The sequence below is a fragment of the Nyctereutes procyonoides genome, unplaced genomic scaffold, assembly GCF_905146905.1.
Source record: "Nyctereutes procyonoides isolate TBG_1078 unplaced genomic scaffold, NYPRO_anot_genome, whole genome shotgun sequence".
Taxonomy (NCBI): domain Eukaryota; kingdom Metazoa; phylum Chordata; class Mammalia; order Carnivora; family Canidae; genus Nyctereutes; species Nyctereutes procyonoides.
The window spans coordinates 44,082,097-44,103,717 of NW_026575047.1; the positions used below are offsets into that span (position 1 = coordinate 44,082,097).

Here is a 21,621-nt window from a genome sequence, read left to right on the forward strand (position 1 = left end):
TGCTCAGTGCTCACAGTCACTGCTAAGAAGTCATTGCTGTCACATGAGATCACCGTCTCCTTGGGTGCCCTCCCTCATGGCCAGGGAGGGATCTTGAGCCAGGTCTGGGTGCTGGGCACTGTGGTTCCACAGCGTATTAGCTTTTTCTTCCCCATCCCCATGAGAGCAGCAGAGAAATGCCTGGCCCTTGAAATCCCTATTTGTGCCTTAAATAATACTTAAATAGAGAATTCTATTCTTAAAAATACTCTAGAAAATATTATGATTTGTTTCCACGCTTTCTGTTAGGAGACATGTGTTGTATATTTCTTTTAATAATTCTTAAAAAAAATAATTTCTATATGGGGCCAGACGGGGAAGGAATATCTAAATGAATTATCAGTGTTCCTGTCTGGGTGGTATGAGAGATGGTGGTTTGTGCCATCTTCTTTATAATAATAATAATAGCAAATTTTATTAAGCACGTCCCATATGCTGGGTGCTATGGAAAGCCCTGGACATGCACTGATCACTTACACTTTGAAACAACCTTGTGGGGTAGGTACCATTATGATCCCCGGCCTCAGGTGAGAGTATGGAGGCCCAGAGAAAGTCAGTCCCTTTCCCAAGCTCACACAGCTACCGAGTGCCAACTCTGGCCAGTTCCAGGTTCTGTGTTCTTGGCCACTATGTGGGGTGTTTCTCCATCCCCACTATAGTCTCACAGCACTCTTCAGTAAGAATGTGTTTCTTTTCAAATGAGGAGAAGAGGTTTTGCTTTTACATTAATCTGTCTGGTCTCACCAATGCAAAAACACACTGGAAGAAACACATTTTGAATACAGTAATGTCCAAAAGGAAACAGGCGGAAGAAGTGTTTTTGTTATATGATTCTGTATTTTCCATATTCAGTTAAGCATCTCCCACCTAAATTAACCAAAAAAGTAAAACTCAGCAAGCAGAAAAGAAAATCCTGCTACTGGCGGGTCCTATGAGAAGAATAGCTGACGGCTAATGTTTTTTGAGAACATCGGTGTTCCAGGAACTTACCTGGAGCATTTTTTTGTGCACACAAGCATTTGACCCTCAGAGGCCCCCAAGAAGGGAGGGGGTTGTTGTGAGCCCATGTTTTGGAGGTGCAGCTGAGGTGCAGATAGCATTTATACTATGCTCTCAGACACACAGATGCCAGGGGAGGCCAACACTGTCCTTCCCAGGTGCCATCCTCATTACTTTCCATGGGCGGGGGGGGGGGGCGTGGGTTGGTAGTGGAGAGGGATGGTCATGCAGTCTTTCTGAGAGCAGGGCAGGGGAAGGGCGGAGCTGAGGGCTCTGGGCTTGACACAATGAAAGATCACTTCAGGGGAAGTCTTTGGTTTTCTCAGAGGGTTCCTGAGATTCCCTTGATTCACTTTGAGAAAATGAGTATTTGTATATAGGTACCTATGTCACAGATGCATAGACATGTCAGAAATGTAGCAGTCATGTCTTTGTGCAGAAACATTATACTTTAACAGATTGTTGTGAAACAAGCATTCATATAACCTGTAAACAGACCAGGCACAAAAGTAGCACCCCAGAACCACCCCTGCCCCACCCTCCTGCTGCCTCCCTCCATGCCTTGTCTCCTTCTGGATCATAATTCCCTTCCTCCCTCTCTGGCAGCAGCAGCCACAATCCTGACTCGTACAATATTCATTACCCCGTTTTTGTTTTTACTCTGACTACCTCATTATATATCGCTAACTAGTTTAATTTTACTGCTTCGAGTTCTGGATAAGTGCAATCACCCAGTATGCATCCTCCCCTGTGTTCTTTTGCTCGGCATTGTCTGTTTGAAGGCTCATCCATGTTGTCAGTGATTTGTTTTCTTTGCTTGCACAGTGATTGCAGAGTATGGATAGTTGGTTTCTCTGTTCCACTATTGGTGGGTATGGGATTGTCTCCAGTTCCATACGAGCATTCTTGAATGTGTCTCCCAGGATGTGTCAGACTTTCTGTAGGTATTTCCCTAGGAATTGTGGGTCATCTTGACTTTTCCAGATACTGTCAAAGTTTTGTCAAAGGGATTGTCCAGTTTACGCTCCTACCAGCAGCGTGCAAGAGTCCCAGATGCCCCACATCCTTGCCAACAGTTGGTATGGTCAAAACTCTTTAACCAGCTGAAAAGGTTAAGGACATTTTATTGGGTTGTAATGCGCAAATCCCTGAATTCTCAGGAGGTTGAATATCTTGTCCTAGTCCATTATTCATTTGAATTCCTTCTTTTGTGAAGTACCTGTTAAGATTTCTGTCCCCTTTTCAACTGCTTTGTCTTTTTTTCATGAATTTGTAGTTTTTATATAGTCTAGACATGAGCTCTCTGATTCTTGTCTGCGTTTTTTGAGGATGTATGTTATACATATATTTTCCCACATTTTCACGTTGTCAATGGGCTCTTTGGGTGAATCTGATGAATAACCTTCTTGATTTCAATGTAGACCAATTTATCCAGTTTTTCTTATAATGACTAATGCTTTCTTTGTTTAGTTTAAGAAATCTTTCCCTACTTCCTACATCAAGACAGTATTTTTGTCTGTTATCTTTCAGAAGCTTTATTGCTTTGCTTTTCACACAGGTCTCTGCCTGGAATTGATTTTTGCATGTGTTGTGAGTCTGGCTCCCCACCACCCCCCCCCACTGTAATTTTGAGTTGTCCCAGCACCATTTATGGAAAGATCATCTTTTCCCCTTGCTGCTTTGTATGCACACTTTGCTATAAATCAGCTGTCCACATAAGTGTGACTCTGTTTCTGGGCTTGCTCTTCTGCTTTTATCGGTATATTCATTATTCCTTAAGCCAGAAACTCCCTGTCTTCATCATTACAGCTTTAAAAAGACCTGGAAATAAAATACAAAGAAGTCCTGATATTCAGCAGGGCAAGTCTTGATTCTTCTTCTTCTTCAAAGGTATCTAGGCTACTCTTGGCCTTCTAATTTGTATAAATAAATTAGAATCAGTGGGTCACATTACACAAACACAAAAAATGTTTTAATGCTTCTATTAATTATCATGTATCAGTAATATAATTAAGTTGACTCATTCTCCCTGGGCCAGCACATTCTAAATTGAAGTCTCCATTTGGATTTTCCAAATTCTTTGGCTTCTACACATCTGGCCAGACCCATTCGGTCCTTTGAGTCCTCTTGGCTCGTCGGATGTCAAAGGAGGCACTTGGATGGGAGGGTCTCCAACACTGAGAGAGACACGTGCAGAGCGTGCTGTCCAGGGAAATAGCAGGATGGGGGCTGAGCTCGGGCATGGTGACAGCCAGTGTTTGCTTTCCTGCACCTTTCTGCAGCCAGGGAACTAACTTTTTGTTACACTAGGCCAATCTAGGACTAGAAAGAAGACTAGAGCACCATCTCTGTCTCATAGGGCTTGGGGTCTCTTCCCAGCTTCTCTGACTGTGGCCCAGTCGACACCAGCACTGAAAAATGTCCCACAAAAAAATGTTTCATGGTCAAATAATTAAAGAACTTCATTCAATGTCCTGTTCTCAGAGAGTCACATGGATATTCATGGTTGCAAGATCTGAGAATTTACTCTAATTTGATTAATAATTACATTAGATTCCTATTGCTGCTATAATGAGTTACCACAAATTTTGTGGCTTAAAATAATGCAAATATATGATCTGATAGTTCTAGAGGTCAGAAATCTGCAGTGGGTTTCACCGAGCTAAAATCAAGGTGTCGGCAGGGCTGTCGTCCTCTGGAGGATCCTCTCTGGAAGGGAGAATCCATCTTCTTGCCTTTTCCAGGTTTGAGAGACGGTCCTTGTTCCTGGGCTCATAACCTCTTCCTCCATCTTCAAAGCCAGCAGTGGCTGGTCACGTCCTGCTCAGGATGCCATGTCTCTGGTTGTGTCATCTCCTTCTCTTACTCTGTCTCTTCTTTCGCCTTCCACATTTACAGGATCCATTTGATTGGGTCTTTGGGGATAATCAGTATAATCCCTTGAAGTCAACTGATGAGCCACCTTAATTCCATCTTAGCCTTAATTCTCTTTTGTCATTTAAGCTAGCAGGCACAGATTCTAAAGATTAGGACAGGTATGTCTTTGGGGGCCATTAGTCTGCTTCCCGTACAGTGGGCCCAGCTTGGTAGCACATCTGACACCGTGCTGTGTGTTACATCTAAGACTTGGTGCCCCGTGAGGTCTTTCTGTAGCCCTACACCATCATGCACTCTCCTCTTTGGTACTACCCCTGAGTACAGCATGGCAGGTTGGCTAGTTTATGGCCTTTCTTCCACAACACAAACTCCACAGGAAAAATCCCCAGCAGGGAATTTTGTCTGTTTTGTGCATGCTGTGTCCCAGCTGGTAGCACAGTGCCTGGCACCTCGTAGGTGCCATTATGTATTTTGAATGATTACAAATGGCTAAAGTCTCTCCAGGATGGCAGCAAGCTTCTTGAGAACAAAATCCTTGTCCAGTTCATCTGTTCTTCCCTGGTGTCCAAGGATGGCCAGTGCTAATCTGCAGTTTGGGTGACAAGTTTGTACCAGAAGTTCTCAAACTTTCTTAGTTCACTGTGCCTTTAGTATCTCCCCCCACACACACTTAAGAGAGGAGAGGGAGAGAGGGATAGAAAGTCTTAAGTAGATTCCACACCCAGCACAGAACCCAAATGCAGGGCTCAATCTCACAACCCTGAGATCTTGACCTGAGCTGAAATCAAGAGCCAGACGCTCAACCCACTGAGCCATGCAGGAGCCACTTGCCCTTAGTATCTTAATTATATTTTTCACAGAGCCCCGAGTCTAAAAGAAATACCTAGCAATGCTGTTTATCAAGCAGTTAAGTTCAAACTACTTAGTAAATGTCTGAAAAAAATAATACACATAAATTAAAAGAAAAAACTTATTTTATTTTTAATATTTCCTGTGTCTCAATTTGTAAGCCCCGTCGCCCCTCCCCTCCCATGTTCCTGAGTCCAGCGGGCAGCAGGGGGCAGCACCGGGCCATGAAGCACCTCCTCTCCTGTCCCGGAGGCGCCTACTGTTTGACACCAGGATTGTGGATTTTCGTGGTGGACAGTCTTTTTCCTGTCTGTTTGGGCACAACATGTGCATTGGTTCATTAAACAAGCACAAGATCACAGCCTAGGAGGGTGAATCGAAAGGAGAGCAAGGAAACACATTCAGAAGTCCATTGCCAGGTATTTCTTTTAGACTCAAAAATATAATTAAGATAAAATATGAAAAATATAATTAAGAATATAAGTAAGAAAATATAAAATATTTTTATAATTAAGATACTAAATATAATTAAGATACTAAGGGCAAGTGGCACCTGCATGGCTCAGTGGGTTGAGCATCCGGCTCTTGATTTCAGCTCAGGTCAAGATCTCGGGGTTGTAAAACAAAACAAAACAAAACAAAACAAAAACAAACAAACAAAAAAGATCTCGGGGTTGTGAGATTGAGCCCTGCATTGGGTTCTGTGCTGGGTGTGGAATCTGCTTAAGATTCTCTCTCCCTGAGCAGCCCGGGTGGCTCAGCGGTTTAGCGCTGCCTTCTACCCAGGGCCTGATCCTGGAGTCCTGGGATCAAGTCCCACGTCAGGCTCCCTGCAATGGGGCACGCTTCTCCCTCTGGCTGTGTCTCTGCCTCTTTCTCTCTCTCTCTGTCTCTCATGAATAAATACATAAAATCTAAAAAAAAAAAAAAGATTCTTTCTCCCTTTCTCCCTCCCCTCTCTAAGATCATGGTCTACCTCCTACCCTCTCAGGGGAACAACCTCCCCTCAAAGCCCAGGGGTGTGCTCTGCCATACTGCTTTATTTGAGTTGTTTTCCTAAGATCTCGCTGAGGTAGAAAAAGGGTGTTTCCTGATGCTTGAAGACCCCCTCCACCATCTCTACTGGATTGTTCCTTGGAAAAGATACGAGAACTCATTGTTGCTAGAGCTTTCCTTAACATCTCTCCGAGAGGAGCTGCTTAGAAAGAAGCTTGCATGACTCGGGTGGTTGAATGTCTGACTTTGGTTTTCTACTCAGGTTGTGATCTCATGGGTTTTGAGATCGAGCCTCTTGTCAGGCTCTCTGCTCAGTGAGGAGTCTGCTTGAGGGGCTCTACCTCTCCTCTTCTCCCTATTCATTTTCTCTCTCTCTCAAAGAAAAACAAAATAAAACAAAAAATGCTGCCAGAGATTTCAGCCCTTCATACAAAGACACACGTGTTCTGTATCTTTCATTGGTTTTTGGAATTGGGCCCTATCAGGTTTCTCTGGTTTGGGGGGAGAACTTCATCTTGTTAAAATGGAAAGCCCCAATCCAACAGCTTGGAAACCCTTGTCTTCTCCTCCAGGAACCAGAATGAGAGATGTTCTTGGCTGATGGAGAAGCTGCCTCGGGGCATGGCATCTCACAGTAGGCCTCTGCCTGCCCGAGCTGCCAGAAAGGATGGCTGGCCTGTGTGGGTCCCATGGGGCTCCTGCATGCAGCCGAGCTTGACAGATGCCCCTTTTTCTGTGTCAGAGCTGGTACAAGGGCAGGAGGCCCAGGACCTGGGGTCCCCAGCTCTTCCAGGATGTTTGGCCTGTCCACACTTTCTACTGCCCCCAGGTGAGGGAGGTGGTAACAGTACAATCTCCACAACTTCTTCAGCACATCAGCTGTTTCTTCCAAAGATACTAAAAGCTTAGTCCTTTGACTTGTTAAATATTGGCTATAATTTGTGTTACTCAACTGGAGGTGATGCATCGGTGATTATTACATTGATTGGGGGTTTTATTTGGCAGGAAAGAAGGCATATTATTATGAGTTGTGGGGGTTGCTGGGGTTGGGGGGCGGTTCGAGCGGCTGCTGGAATATTAACGGGGAATCAGCAAGGTCATTGTAGTACCCATGGCAGGAGAATTGTGTTCCTGTCCCCTATGTCCCTTCCTCTGAAACTGCCTGAGCAGATAGGTTGCTTGCTGAGCCATCTTTAGAGTACCAGTAGCTGACCAGTCACTCACCTCAGCCTATAGCCTGGACAGGAGGACATGGCTGGCTTCACAGTTTTGCCCTGAAGCAGAAATCCCTTTAGGCTATATTGGGTGCTGCTCTTGTCTTAGACACCCCCAGTCCTTGCCCCCACCCCTGCGCCCTGGATCTTCCTCAGCATCTCTTTCTGCTTCATTTTCCTTCCAGGGAATGGGGCCAAGAGTAGCTCTGATCCCCAGCCCTACCATGCTAAGGACCATATCCTGTAATTCTAGTCCATATCTAAGAGATCCTCATATTCTAGCATTGTCCAGTGATACCCCTAACTTAACTTCCTTGGTTTGGTTATCTTAATCTAAGTTGTGACATACCAGAGTCCGTGTTCTAATAAGAATAGATATTGCTTCTCTTGAGATTCTTAGAAACAGGAATAATTGTGGGATTCGGGGTCTCTGGGCAGCTATGGGAACAGATATTTTTTGAGACTCTAGAAATTCTAGATTGTTCCAAATCAGAATAGGATTTCACTGAGAGTGGATTCTACCCCAAATCCATGATATAAACCATCCTCTTTTCATTCTTTCTTCTATCAAACAACATTCCTTGTAAGCTGTCTTCAAGTGATTGATTGCTTTGGGGCCTAGGTTTCTGTCTATTAACTAGAAGACATAGCTTCCTTTGCCAAGCATTTATAGACCAGTTGAGCTTCTGTTTATACTTCTCCTCCTCACCTCCAAATCATTGAGCTCTGGAAGGCCAAGATTCTTAACTGGTTCAGTGCTGAGTATCCATTCCCAAGACTATTTCTTGGCACATAGAAGAAGCTTGATAGGGCAGCCCGGGTGGCTCAGTGGTTTAGCGCCTGCCTTCGGCCCAGGGCGTGATCCTGGAGACCCGGGATCGAGTCCCACGTCGGGCTCCCTGCATGAGGCCTGCTTCTCCCTCTGCCTGTGTCTCTGCGCCTCTCTCTCTCTCTGTGTGTGTGTGTGTGTGTCTCACGAATAAATAAATAAGATCACTTTTTTAAAAAAAGCTTGATAAATATTGATTGATTGATTATTTGAGTGGTTCCTGTTGATATCGCTGAGGGAAATCAGAATAAGTCAGTCTACACCTTTAGGCAGACCAGAAGTACCCTCCACTGACTCAGATTCCCTTTGGTTGAATTCATCTCCAACCTTATTCTTCATGCACCCTCATGGACCTGTTAACACCTCTCTTTTGGGCTATCTGCTGGGGTTGAAGGGACCCACATACTGTTTCTCCTCACTGGCAGCCAGCTTCTTTCAGGAAGGGCCCCTTCTTCACTCCTGTTTTTATTCTCAGGGCCTTGGGAACTGTCATTGCTCATGGAATTTTCTATCAAACCGAAATTTAGTTACATAGATGCAGCCTGTGTGTTTTAGTTTGGACTCAGTACTTTTCCAGAATGAATAAAAGGGGTTGTTCAAAATCCCACATATTATGTCCACCTGTTCGTGCCTATTACCATCTTCTCAAGTCCTATAATAAAGGTTAAGTCTTGAACGACTATTAAGACAATAGATAGCAACTCCAAAATATAGGAGGGAAATCTGCAGAATTCAAATTAATAAAACATCTATTTAAATGTTCTCAAAGCATACCATTATGTCAACTCTGTTTTTTGCTAAATTTAATGCCCATAAACATTTCATTACATTTGAAAATAATTTGTGGCTTTGACTTTTCTCACTTCACAGCAATTCCTGAATTTGTACAATGAGTGCTGTGAAATCTTAGCCAACCATAAATTAAATGAATTGCATAAAGCCAAATAGATGTGAAAGCAAAATTATAAAAAATCATTTCAAAAATGTTTAGGACAGAAACAACTTAATACAGACGTGGGTGTATTTTAATATGGTTGATACAGTATGGGACAGAGTCCTCTAAAAAAATACCTGCATTCAGGGCCCACAGATATTTCAGAGCAAATTCCCTCAAACTATAGAATTCCTTCATAACAATGCTTCAGCACTAGCTTTTCCCCTCTAGGATTTTTAGACTAATTCCTGTAATGTCATTTGTATAATCTGATTTCTCATCTGATCAATGTGAAATATAACACCCTTGATCTTTGACTGTTTTGCTCATTGAATGGCTTCTGCCTTTTTTTTTTTTTCCTTTTAAATCTAATCTCTGTCTCATCTTCTTCTTTCAGGAATCCTGTTCACGATGCTGGTATTTGGACCAGCCTGTGGATTTATCCTGGGCTCTTTCTGTACCAAAATCTACGTGGATGCTGTCTTTATTGACACAAGTAAGGAGTATATCTCAATTTCTTACCACCACCCCCAAGTATGTCCACCATTATAAGGAACCTTCAGCCTTTGGGTTCTAAAGCCCTCCTTCTAAGGGGTATCCTTGGGACTTGGACCTCAAGCTACTGGTTCACCAAATATCAAAGGAAAGAACCTGAGTGTAGGCTCAAATGGCCTGGCCTCCAGTGTCTACCCAGAGGCTGAATAACCCAACCCCATAGTTGGGTTTTATTCCTCAAATCTGGATCTTCCTCATCTGTAAATTAAGGGTAACAAGAATTATATCTGTTTCATGGGGCTACCCTTTGATCCAGCAGTGGGCTAGTTAACCTAGGCTAGGTGTTGCAGTGGTAACACACAGTTCCCAAACCTCAAGTGGTTTTATACAACCAAAGTTTACTTCTTGGGTGCACTGTAAAACCAGCACAGACTGGCAGTGTTGGGGAGGGTGAGACTTGGCTCATCATGGTTACTCCAGGAAATTAGGCCATGGTGAGTTGCACATTGCTTCTGGAAGCTTCTCCTCATGTTTCAGTGGCTAAAACAGAAGTCACATGGTTTATTAGTCTTCTCTTGCTGTGTAACAAATTACCCCAAACTTAGTGACTTAAAACAATGCCGGGGAGGTGTTTATAATATTATATCCCAGTGTATTTCTGTGGGTCTGGAATCCAGAGCAGCTTGGCTGGGTGTTTCTGATTCGAGGTCCCTCATGAGGCTGTAGTCAGGGTGTTGATGTGGTCTCCACTCATCACAAAGCTCAACTGGAGAAGATCCAACTTCTAAATTCATTCCCAAGGCTGTCGACAGGCCTGGAGCAAACAACCCAAAAGAAATGGGGAGAGAGCATCTGAGACAAGAGCCATGGTTCGTTTATAACTTTGTCTCAGAAGTGACATGTCATCCTAGGGGGTGGGATCATGGGAGGCCATCTGAGATACTACCTGCCATATGTGGTCATGGGTTGACCGTGAGCCCCCAACAGGACGCTCTATTTCTGTGCAGTTCAGTGAGCAGAGAAGCCATGTTTCCTTTCTCTCTGAGAAAAGAGTACGGGAAGCCATCCCAACTTCTCCTCCCCATACCAATCTATTCTCAGAATCAATAAGAGCTCAGTCCCTGGCTTCTCAATCCATCATCTCCTGACAGTGCTAAATTTACTAATTCACTCCAAAGAAATAATGTGGTTTTAAATCCAATCAAGTCACTTTGTGATTCACTCCATTAATCCCACTGATATATTTACTTGTACCTAATGATGTTACAAATTTGCAAGTGGGGGGAAAGAAAAGAATCAAAGGCAGCCTTATTTACTTATCCTTTTAAAATGCTGGCTTTGTTCAGGAGGTGTGATTGGATACTGCTCTTTTGCAGCAGCTGGTTGACCCTTTGAACCCTACTCCTAGCGAGTGGGATGAGGGGTGGCCTGGTCAGGGAAACAATACACAGTGGCAATCGGCTACCATCTTGCTTGTTTAGGCAAAAACCAGTGAAGGAAGGGGATGCACCCACCCCATGCAATGGGGAAGGCTGCCTGGAAGAAGAGGCCAAGCACCCAGGCAGAACTACCCTCAGCATATTAGTAGGGGCTCCCTTGGATCAAGTCCTATGAGTTACCAGAACCTCTGAGCCAGGAACCTCAGATCATTCTCTTCCAGCCCTTTCATTGTACAGATGAGGAAACAGGTCCAAGGAGTGTATCTGTATAGAACCCAGGGCTCCTGAGTAGGCCCGTGGGCATTTCCACTTCACAGCCCCTTCGTCAGGAGTCCCGCTGGGAATGAAATAGCATCTTTTCTGTATGCTGGAATGATCAAGGGGTGGGCAAGGATTTGGAGGGGCCTAGCCAGTTCATTCATGGTCCCCCTCAGTGTGCTGTTCATCCGCTTCGGGCTTTTCCCTCAGTCTGGAGTCCTGCCCACAGTCCCGGGTGGTCAGCATCTTTCTTCACCCGTCAGGGCCCTGAGTTAATCGACATCATCTGTGGTTCTAGATCACCGACAGTTTGAAACCTCCCTGGCTGTAAGACAGATGGGCGCATTCCTGGTCCAGCTGGACATCTTGCTGATGGCAACCCCCAGCCACCCCCCCCCCCCCAACACACACACACACAAGTGAATAGCATAAATCCCATCCAGTGGGTCTCTAAGATAGGGAAGGATTCTCTGTGAGTCACCATCTTTTGTTTGCATCCTTGCTGAAGGTGCCGGGAGGGCTGATGCTGCTCTTTACCAGTAGAGGGCAGAAGAATATAATTTATTCTCTTGGAGAACAAGACACAGAATTCTATAGTTTCTAGCAATTTTGATGATTTCTAACCATGTGACTTAAACTTGTTGTTCTGTCTGGAATGGATCCAGGCTATATTTTGAGAAGGAGGTTCTCAATTCTTTAGGGCTCACCCTCCTGTATTTTTTTCTTCACCAGTGAAGACAGAGTCCCTCTTGAAGGCTGTCCAACCTGTGAGAGGGTGTCCTGAAGCATGAATGGAAAGGGCCAGGCACACAGCGGAGAGCTGGGGAAGGGGACTGGAGAAAGTAGTGTTCTGGAACCTGTGGGCAGGCGGGCAGGCGGGCGAGGCGGACGAGGCAGAGCCCTTGTGGTGGGGCAGATGGAGAAGAGGATGTGCCTGTGCAGCCTGGCTGCAGCTGAGGAGACAGGGTGAAAGGGGAGGCCCCAGTGAAGAAGGCTGGTTGCAGTCTGTGTGGTGGGGAGGTGGTGGGTTGTAGGAACAGGCCAGCCATGGGATGGACGGACCCCGCGGGCAGTCCCCCTGGGAGGACTCGGCTGGCCATGCATAGACCAAGGGTTCTGCTGCTCTACATCTGTGTCTGATCCCTGCATGGCTCCCTCATACTCCTCTTCTTTAGGATAGATGCCTCTCGTGACAGCACAGGAAAAGAATGATGGTGCTGCTAGAATTGCTTTTGTAGAATACCTTTGTAAAGCTGAGACCCGTTCAGAACAGAACCTAGAAAAAAGGAGGACTTGGTATCAGAATGTGCCCCAAAGCCTCAAATCAACCATCCTTAACAGTGGGTTTATCAGAAGATTGAGAATGGCAGCCTTGAACAGACCGCTTATTAAAGTGGTATGTAGATGGCCTCATCTGAACTTTAGAACATTCTTCTTGGAGGGTGGGTGTTACTGTTATCCCACTTAACAGCGGAGTTCTTCTTATGCAGAGATGATGAGTTCTACAGGGTTCTGGTGCTGGAATCAGACCTCCATCTTATTTTTTTTTAAGATTTTATTTATTCATTCATTCATGAGAGACAGAGAAAGAGGCAGAGACATAGGCAGAAGGAGAAGCAGGCTCCCTATGGGGAGCCCGATGCAGGACTTGATCCCAGGACCCCGGGATCTCACCCTAAGCCAAAGGCAGATGCTCAACGACTGAGCCTCCCAGGCATCCCCAGACATCCATTTTAATCTTAGCTACACCCCTTCCAAGTTGTGCAGTCCTGGGGGCATTTCTCTGTGAGGGTCTATGTGTGGATGACATGTGTTAATCATGCAAAGCATGTAGCATGGTGCCTGGTAGGTAGTAGGCACACGGTAAGCCAAAGATTCTCATTTCCACAGCTAGTAGGATGCAAACCCCACGCCCCTGTCTGACTCCAAACTGGGCAGTTTGTGTCCTTGGAATTTCTCCAGGACTTTTGCCAGAAGGCTGCCTCCTTCCATGGACAAAGGCCTTGCTGAGATGACCTAACCTCATCAGCACACACAGACTCTCATCCTGAGGCAGACCCCTTATGGCTGCATGGCATTTGTCCCTGGAATAAGATATGTCCGTATGTTTGCTTCATGGAAAAGGTCAACCAGCCAGGAACTGCCTGCTCTGCCACTCCAGGCCTGGCTGCAGGAGTCGTCAGATTCCTTCATGTGAGGCTAATTAGCTCAATGGCCGAGATCCTGGGCATTCCATGCTGCCCTCTTTGCTCAGCCCCTCCTTGTTCTCAGTTTCTAATTTGGTCTGTAACTTAATGATAGTTTTGGAATGCTTGAGTCTCCTAGCAAAAGTTTCAAGAAATAGATTAAACAAATGGGTAAATGGACAAAAAGAAAGAAAAGAAAAACTGCTCAGAGAGCCCAAGACACCACTTACACATCAGCGTGGCCTGGGAGTCAGAAATAGGTGTCTCTAATTTGCTTCGATCTCCTTCTCATAGTCTTTGGGTATCCTCATGGGTTGGTTGGTTACTTTTAAAATGGTTTGACATACATACATACATACATACATACATAAAAATGAATAAAACACAAAAAAAGGGATACCTGGGTGGCTGAGTCTTTGAGCATCTACCTTTGGCTCAGGGTGTGATCCCGGGTTCCTGGGATCGAGTCCCACATTGGGCTCCCCACAGGGAGCCAGCTTCTCCCTCTGCTTACATCTTTGCCTCTCTCTGTGTCTGTCATGAGTAAATAAATAAAATATTATTAAAAAAAAAAGATTTGACTCTGTTCCCAGTGATTTTTCTTTCCTACCTACCATGGTAGTAGTCCTCAGAAATGGGAGAAAAACCCCAACCCCTTGTGTTTACACAGCCTTCAAAAGAGGAAGCAAACAACTGCCAAAAGCTTGCTTGTTTTACCCAACAAAACCATGAAAACACTCCAAATGTCAGATTCTGAGACATGGCAGGGTTAGAAAAATGGATCTTGCAAAGCAGAAATTCTTCGAACCAGAGACAGCTATGCAAAGGCAGGCTTGGACTGTGCCAGTCTCATGGTGGGCAGATACCTCCATCATGGTGATCCTTTAGTCTGTTTCCATGCCTGGGATGACCAAGGGGCTGATGAGTGCCTGGGTAGAGCTTAGCTGGTCAGCCCAGAGTCCCCTGAGGATGCCATGCCTTTGCTAATGCTGCTGCTTCACTCTAGGATATTGTCCCCATCCCATTCTTTTCAATGTCTTTTTGTCCTTTATGGTCCCAATTTCATTGGCAATTAGGTACATCTAAGTAAATGATGGGTGCTTTTCATTTTTGTTCTGGGAATCTTACCACAGTCTTCATGAAAAAGTTGAACGGTAGTAATTTTCAAAGATCAAGATACTGAATACGTTGAAAGAAAAGTAAAGACATTTTCACCCCGTTCCCCATCTGTGCCTGAAACACTTTCACGATTCCAAGCCTGCCCAGGATCACTGTTCTTAGAGAGCATGAATCTTTATTTCCTAAGCCTTTTGTACTAGTCAGAGTTGGCTTGGTTCTGCTGCAATAACAAACACCTCCAAAAACCTTAGTTGCTTAGAATAATACTAAAGGTTCATTCCTCGTTCTTGCTGTATATACAGTGCAGTGACCCTTCATTCATCATAGCCTCTCAGGGACCATCTTAGGAGGATTTCACAATCAGGCAGAGCTTCAATGATCAAGCAGAGCAAGAAAGTGCAAGAGTCAGGCACCAGCTCATATGTAGCTCCACACAGAAGTGACTTGTATTCCCCCACTCATATTTCAGTGGCAAAATTCTGTGGCATGTGACTACGCCTAAGTTCACGGTAAGGGACAGGTAAGCCTCCCTGTTCTAGAAGAGGAGATCCAAATAAAGACATCAGTAGCATCTACCCCGCTATTCTTTGCCAGCCAATCTAAAAAACTCTCTTTCAGCATTAGTGATACTAGGATAGTAATTGCTGACCAGTGAGGATTGCAGGCAGGTGGGGAGGGATTTTCACCATGACTTCTGTGAAGGTGCCTCAGAAAATACTTTTGTCAGACTGGGTTCAAGCATTAGCCGTCTTTTTGGGAAGTGCCAAAATCAGGACTAGGAATCCACCCCCTAAGCCAACCCTGACCCGAGGGCAGCATGCTCCAAAGCTGAGTGGTTTCTCCTCAGAACATTATTTCTTTCCCTGCCTAAGTGCTCTGGATGGTTGCAATGGAGAGGGGGAAAAAAGAATCAATACTTCCTAAAATGGTCAACTGTGATTTACCTAAATCTCCCCCCACCCCACACTTTCCTACAGACCCCTTTCCTTCTCCTTGCCCACATGACAGGCATGCTCTAGTCTGACACAGGTCACATGCTCTTCCCTGCCTTACAAATGATGAGCGAACGTTGGCTTCCCACATGTAAGCACATACCTATGGGGAGTGAGTTGACAGGTTCACATAAACCTCTGCCTCCCCACTGCAGCATCTCTCCCTGGGATGTTTCTTCACACATAGAAGAGAGGCACTAACTTCCTAAGTAAAATAGGGACTCTCAACGAGCTACTAATTTTGTTCCTCTAAACAACCGCCAGGATATCTCTCTCTCTCTCTCTCTCTCTCTCTCTCTCTCTCTCTCTCTCTCCCCTCACATCTGCCAGCTTTCAATTCCCCTTTATGGAGCCCATCAACAATTCAGGGAGATACCACAGCTCCCTTTTACGTCTTTTGTTTTCATTCATTGCTTGGCAGCAGGTGAAAAAAACACAATGAGTAACTGAAGAAAACATTCCTGCTCAGCTACCCGAGGCCATCTGACTTCCTTTTCTCTTCTTATGTTTGCATCAAGATGCTTTCAAGATCACCTTGGGTTTTCTCCTGCCTTTTTTAAGCTTTCCCATACTCTTAAAAAAAAAAATAACCCTATACCATGAAATTCCCATTCATGTAAATATACACCTAGAAGTAGTTATAAGAGCTGCCATATACAAAGAGCCTGTGTGTCAAGTGATCCTTGCTCATTACCTCTTATCCTTGCAAGCGATCTTGGTGGATGTCACCTTTACTTTTGCAAGTGATCAAAGTAAGACTCAGAGAGGGTAAGTAGCTTGCCCAGCATCACATGCTAGTAAGCAGCAGAGCCGGGATTCAACCCTTCGCCTGCCAAAGTTTATACTCTTTCTTCTCTGATGTGCAGCAAGTCAGAAGCATCTTGTCCATTGTAGTGCCCTAAATATTACTCCTGCGTTGATGTCAAGGCCTCCAGGACAGAACCCACTGATCCTCCAAAGACCAGCAGCAAAGTTGGTGATCTTAGGCCCATTGCACAAAGCACCGGAATTAATCATCCCCCCAGGGAGCCCAAAACAAAGACTAGACAGCTCAGAAGGGCAGTGTAGCAAAGTAATAAGGAGTCTGGCCCTTGGCATCTCAATGCCTATCTTTTAATCTTCAACTCTGTGAATTTGGGTAAGGTACTTAAACTTTCTAAGCCTCCATTTTTCTATCTGTATAAGATTGGGATAATAAAAGACTCTACCTTTAGGGTTGTGTGGAGGGTTGACCAGAACAGTTAAGAATACACGCTGGGTAAAGCCTAATGCAGAGTAAGCCCTCAGTAAATGATGGCTGGGATCTTCATTAGTGGCAACTGAAGAGACTTTAGGGAGAACATTTTACAAATGGTGAAGTGCTCATCTGAGTGTCTGTGGTCCTTTCTTTTGCCAAGCCTGTCCATCCATCTGGTCTAGGCTTGCAGCCTTGTTAGTTCTTAGCTCAAAATGCCCTGACCCCATATCTAAGAATGTCCTTCTATGCTCCAGAGGTATGGGATTATCATCAAAGAGACGTTTCTAAGCAGTTCATCTGGGAATGCTCTATGAAAGGCAGTTGTAGAGAAAGACAAAAAAAAAAAAATCTACAAAGCAGTAAGCTACAGTTTATGTCTTCATGACTTCAATTGGCAGATCAAAGAAATAATAGTACAAGACAACCAAACCACATGTACACTGCCTTTAAGCATTAAGTTGGCTGCAAAGCTTTCTAATAAAGGACTTCCCCAAATCACAGGGCACCACCAAGATTTGAATTAACCTACCCACTAGCAGTTTGGAAACAGGACCCCAACCATAAATATTACGCTAACACTGTTTAAATGCTCAAGCGCATGCCAGGGACTATTCTGAGCAATTTTTATCTGGTGTGGCTCACTTAGTCTTTCCCTGAAACTCCATAAGGTACTTTTACCATCATGGTTTGTCCTGCAGATCAGTCAGCCAGGCACAGAGAGCTCAAATCACTAGGCTGAGGTCCCAAGGTGAGAAATGTCAGGATTTCACTCCAGGCATCCTGCCTCTTGACTTCATTCTGTGCCACCACTTATGATCTGTGAACCTGATTCAAGACCAGGAGTGGGGTGTTGAATGGGATCTCAGGTTAGTTGCTTTTTTGAAGGGTGCAAGTGAGTATACACAGTAAAAAATACACCCTTGAACAATGTTTCTGTGCCCTTGTGCTTTCACCATCACACCTAGGCAGTTCTACCAAAGCCCATCAGTTCCAGGCTTAATTCAGAGGGTGTCTGGCTTCTCACTGTGTTTGTTTAGACTGATACAAACACAGGGTAGACAAGAAAATTAAGGAGGGAAAGAAATCAGCCTTCAGCTTTAGGAGAAACAGAAGCACCCATGTGGAACAAAAAGCTGCTTTGTGAAGGGTCCAGTCCGCCTGCCACCCCCCGGGCCCTGAAGGCTATTTCCAGAGCCCTCTCGTGTGCAGCTGACTCAGACCCTTAGCTGTATCCCAGCCCTGCTGTGTCCCCTCCCATCCTACTCACTGTCTTCTTTCTGGTTGCAGGTAACCTGGACATCACTCCGGACGACCCCCGCTGGATCGGAGCCTGGTGGGGTGGCTTTCTGCTCTGCGGTGCCTTACTCTTCTTCTCTTCCCTCTTGATGTTTGGGTTTCCACAGTCTCTGCCCCCACATTCAGACCCTGCCATGGAGAGCGAGCAGGCCATGCTCCCAGAAAGAGAATACGAGAGACCCAAGCCCAGCAACGGAGTCCTGAGACACCCTCTGGAGCCAGATAGCAGTGCCTCCTGCTTCCAGCAGCTGAAAGGTAGAGACGCACCTCGAATGTGGTTGGCCAGGGGAATGGGGGGGCGGGGGCGGTGGTCTAGGCCGATGGGGGAAAGGGTGGTGCTCAGGACTGGGTTCTGGGGGCTTGAGGTACTTGTTCTTTTATCAGGAAGTCCTTGTGCCAGAGCAGCCTGGAGCTGCTGGGTTTCTGTCACGGTCCCCTCCCCACCTGGGGTCTGTGCAGTGCTCTGTAAGTTCCAGGACCCCCTCTCTTGGGTCCCTTGAAGAATCTGCTGGGTTTTTGAAGTGAGGAAGGAGCAAGGCTGGGGCATTCCTCCTCTATGAGGCTGGGGTGGGGGGAAGGCGGATGACCCACTTCTTGGCAGGATCAGTGTGCACCCATTAGCAGTTCCAGTCTTCCAGTGGCCAGTTTTGAAACGGTAAGTCTCTTCACCGAGCTTTTGTGCGACAAGGAGCACTGTCTTTGGAGATGCTTGAGAGCCACGTGGAGGAGCTCATCACAGCCCCTGGGCTCCGGCCCCTGCTCTGCTCTTCACCAGAACTGAGATCATTAGCTTCTCCACGCTTCATTTCCACGAGTGTATAGTTGTAATAGCATTCCTAAGTGACAGTGTGGCCGTGAGAATTAAAGCACTGCCCGCAGAAGACTGTCTGTTAATAGTGTTCATCAGAGAGGGATTGCAAGAACTTGTGCTAATTCCCAGAAGAGACTAATTAATAATCTGCTGTTATGTCTGAACCCATGTTCCACAATCGTTTCTACCAAAGTAGAAATTTGGAACTGTCCAAAGAAGATCTTAAAAGTCATCTCTGTAAGTTGCAGAAATGCATGAGTAGGAGGCGGCCATCTACTTTTTGTCCTCAGGGGTTGCCTTGGCTTGGACTCCCAGGAGTTTATGCTTAATAGAAGAGCCCCCCACCAACTCCCACCCAAACAGCTGGCCAGAGGGTGATGTCTACTGCACAGGTAGCCTTACAAAGTGTCCCAGTAACCAGATCTGCAGGAGTAAATGGGGCTGACCCAATCAATATTGTCTCCTTAACGGGAGACACCCTGGACCAAAGCAGTGGCAGCCTTTCTGGGTCTTTGTCCCATGGTAATTGCCCAGAGCTCCAATTTCAAGAGCTACCCAAGTCTTCTCTTAACTTTCATCTCTGGAGATGCAAAGATGAAAAGCTATAATTGTACTACCAAAGTACTTACCATCCAGCGTAGGGACAGAGCAGTAAGCCAGCAAAGGCAGCCTAATGTGGAAAGGATGGCAGTGCCAGGCAGCAGAGGAATTTATGGACGTTCAGGAGACAGGCAGGGGAGAGCCCACATCTTGGGTCTTCAGAATTCTTGGATTATGATTCAATTGCCCCTTAACTCCTTTGTTCAGCATGTACTGAGATCCTGCTAGGCTCCAGGGACACAGTGGTAACCCAGGCAGCTTATATTCTGGAACTTACATTGCAGCCATTGGGGGTGGGGGGTGACACACAATAGGCAGAGTTGAAGCAATGGCAAGCTGAATGTTAGACGTTCCATGGCCTAGCTGACAAGTACACAGTTGGATAGACAGGTCTGAGACTCATTGCAAGCCATAGTGATCATAAATTGTGGCCTGTAGATACATAGACTCCACTTCTCATAATTAATGATTTTTAATTAGAATTAGCAATCCCCAGAGGCCGTAGGTCTATTAATGGACCTAAAGAATGTCCCAGCAGGAAAGGAAGGCAGTGTGTCCAGAAGAATCCCCAGGAACCAAAATACGGTGACATGAGCTATTATGCTAATAAACAAATTTTACATACGCCAGCACATGGATAAGGGACCATGGTCGTTTACATCCTTCATTTTTCCATGTGATTCAGTGTTTTTGCCACATGGACATTTCCACTGAAAGCACCATGCAGTGTCACCCGGTGCTCCTAAACTCTTTATCCAATTTGCAGCCTTGAAAGACCCTGGTCTCCAGGCAGTGTGCAGTACAGATAAGCTTGAGTAGCATCGCATATGGAGGAATTAACATTGGTCTAAAAATAGGTATGTTGCCATTTCTCATCTGTTTCATTTGAGTTTGCAAATAGGTTTCTTCTTTGGCCATCAGTCCGCGTCCCCTGCCATGCTCTACAGATAGGGAAAGCTCCTAAGAAGAGCTGGTGTTGTGTCCCAAGAGCAGCTGCTCCATCCTCCCTCCGGCTGGGACTGAGACGATCTCCCCTGCTCTTGGGAGAGCAGCTGGGCTATTCATCTGGGTTCCGACCCAGCTCAGCCACTTCCTAGTCTTGCAGTCTTGGCCACACCGCTTAACTCCCCTTGGCTTTAACATATGGTGTCCTGTTTATAGATGAGGAAACCGAGCTCTGTGATATAGGAGTTTAGGCTTGCAGTTTACTTTTCAGGGTGCTCTCCCCCCTCCAAAAAGTGGGCTTTGATGGTCTCTTTCCAACAAAGTTGGCCATCATTGGGTTTGCAACTCTTAGAAGTTGAGGAGAGACACAAGGCCCAGAGTGGTGTTCTATAACTGTGTAGAGAAGCTGTTATTTCTCACACAGCCCAGAAGTCCCCATCTTGTAGTGACTGTCACATAACTGTTTAACAAAGCAGGCAGCAGACAAACAAACGCTTGGGTTTGTTAAACTCCAGTATCTTCTTGTGTGGGAGTCTGCAAGCCCAAGACACATTTTTGCATTTCATCTGTGCCCCCAAATAGCTTTTTCTTTGTGCCCTGGCTCTCACACTCCTCTTCCCCAACCATTTTCTTCAGAGCATTTGGCTGATTCATCTTTCAGGACACACCCCACCCCGTCCCATCCTTCCTCTGTGTTTGGCACTGTGTCCGCTCATCCTTTCTATGCTGTAGCCATGTGAGGGCTAGAGAGCACCCATGTGGCCTCCTGAATCTAGATGCCCAGAGTTTGTAGAACACTTTGTTAAAGTCTCAACCCAGAGGGAAGAAAGAATTCAGGGGACTGTTAGACAAGGGTATAATATTATCACCAGCTGGTATGTTAAATCTCACATCTCTGGTGTCACCTGCACTGGAAGGGGTTTGATGGTTGGGATCCAGGCTCCTTCAGCAGCCATACTCTGTGTACCTTTCCCATCATGCTCTGTTTGGTTCCTTCAACACATCAGACATTCCCCTCTCTCTTCTTGGAAGAGAAAGGAATGGAATACCCTTCCTCTGTTGGTCCACTTCTGGGTTAGATTCAGTCCCAACCTTTCATGGAACCCCTCCCTACAGCCCCACTGTGCCCATGTGCCACCCACCCCCCATGTCCAGTGCTGGATTAGCTATATTCCTCTGTCATATACCCAGCCTCTGCAAAGCACCTGTTATCCCACCACCTGGAGACTTCTCAGCTTATCTGCCTTTGCCCAAATCTTGTGTTCTCCAAGGACAAAGCTTTCATGCATCTTTTTATTTCCATTGCACAGCACAATGCCTGGCATGTAGATGATACCAACTGAATGAATGGATGAACAAACAAACGAGTATCCTCTTGCCAGCATGCATGCACTCATGTTCACCAGTGGTGAACTCTGGTTTTCCACACACTATCATACTTAATCCTCCAACCCTATAAGGCATTGGTATCATTTTACAAAAAAAAAGCAAATTGAGGCTTAGAGA

The 21,621-nt window shown here is 45.6% G+C and overlaps 1 protein-coding gene across 2 annotated transcripts in view; it reads left to right on the plus strand.

The window, feature by feature from the left end:
• The window catches only part of SLCO3A1 (solute carrier organic anion transporter family member 3A1), a 303,404-nt gene that overhangs the window by 217,457 nt on the left and 64,326 nt on the right, over positions 1-21,621 (plus strand). For both annotated transcript variants that reach the window (XM_055326459.1, XM_055326458.1), the window contains exons 3-4: positions 9,135-9,233; positions 17,751-18,014. In XM_055326459.1, coding sequence (XP_055182434.1) covers positions 9,135-9,233; positions 17,751-18,014 — 363 coding nt within the window. The remainder of the gene's footprint in view (positions 1-9,134; positions 9,234-17,750; positions 18,015-21,621) is intronic.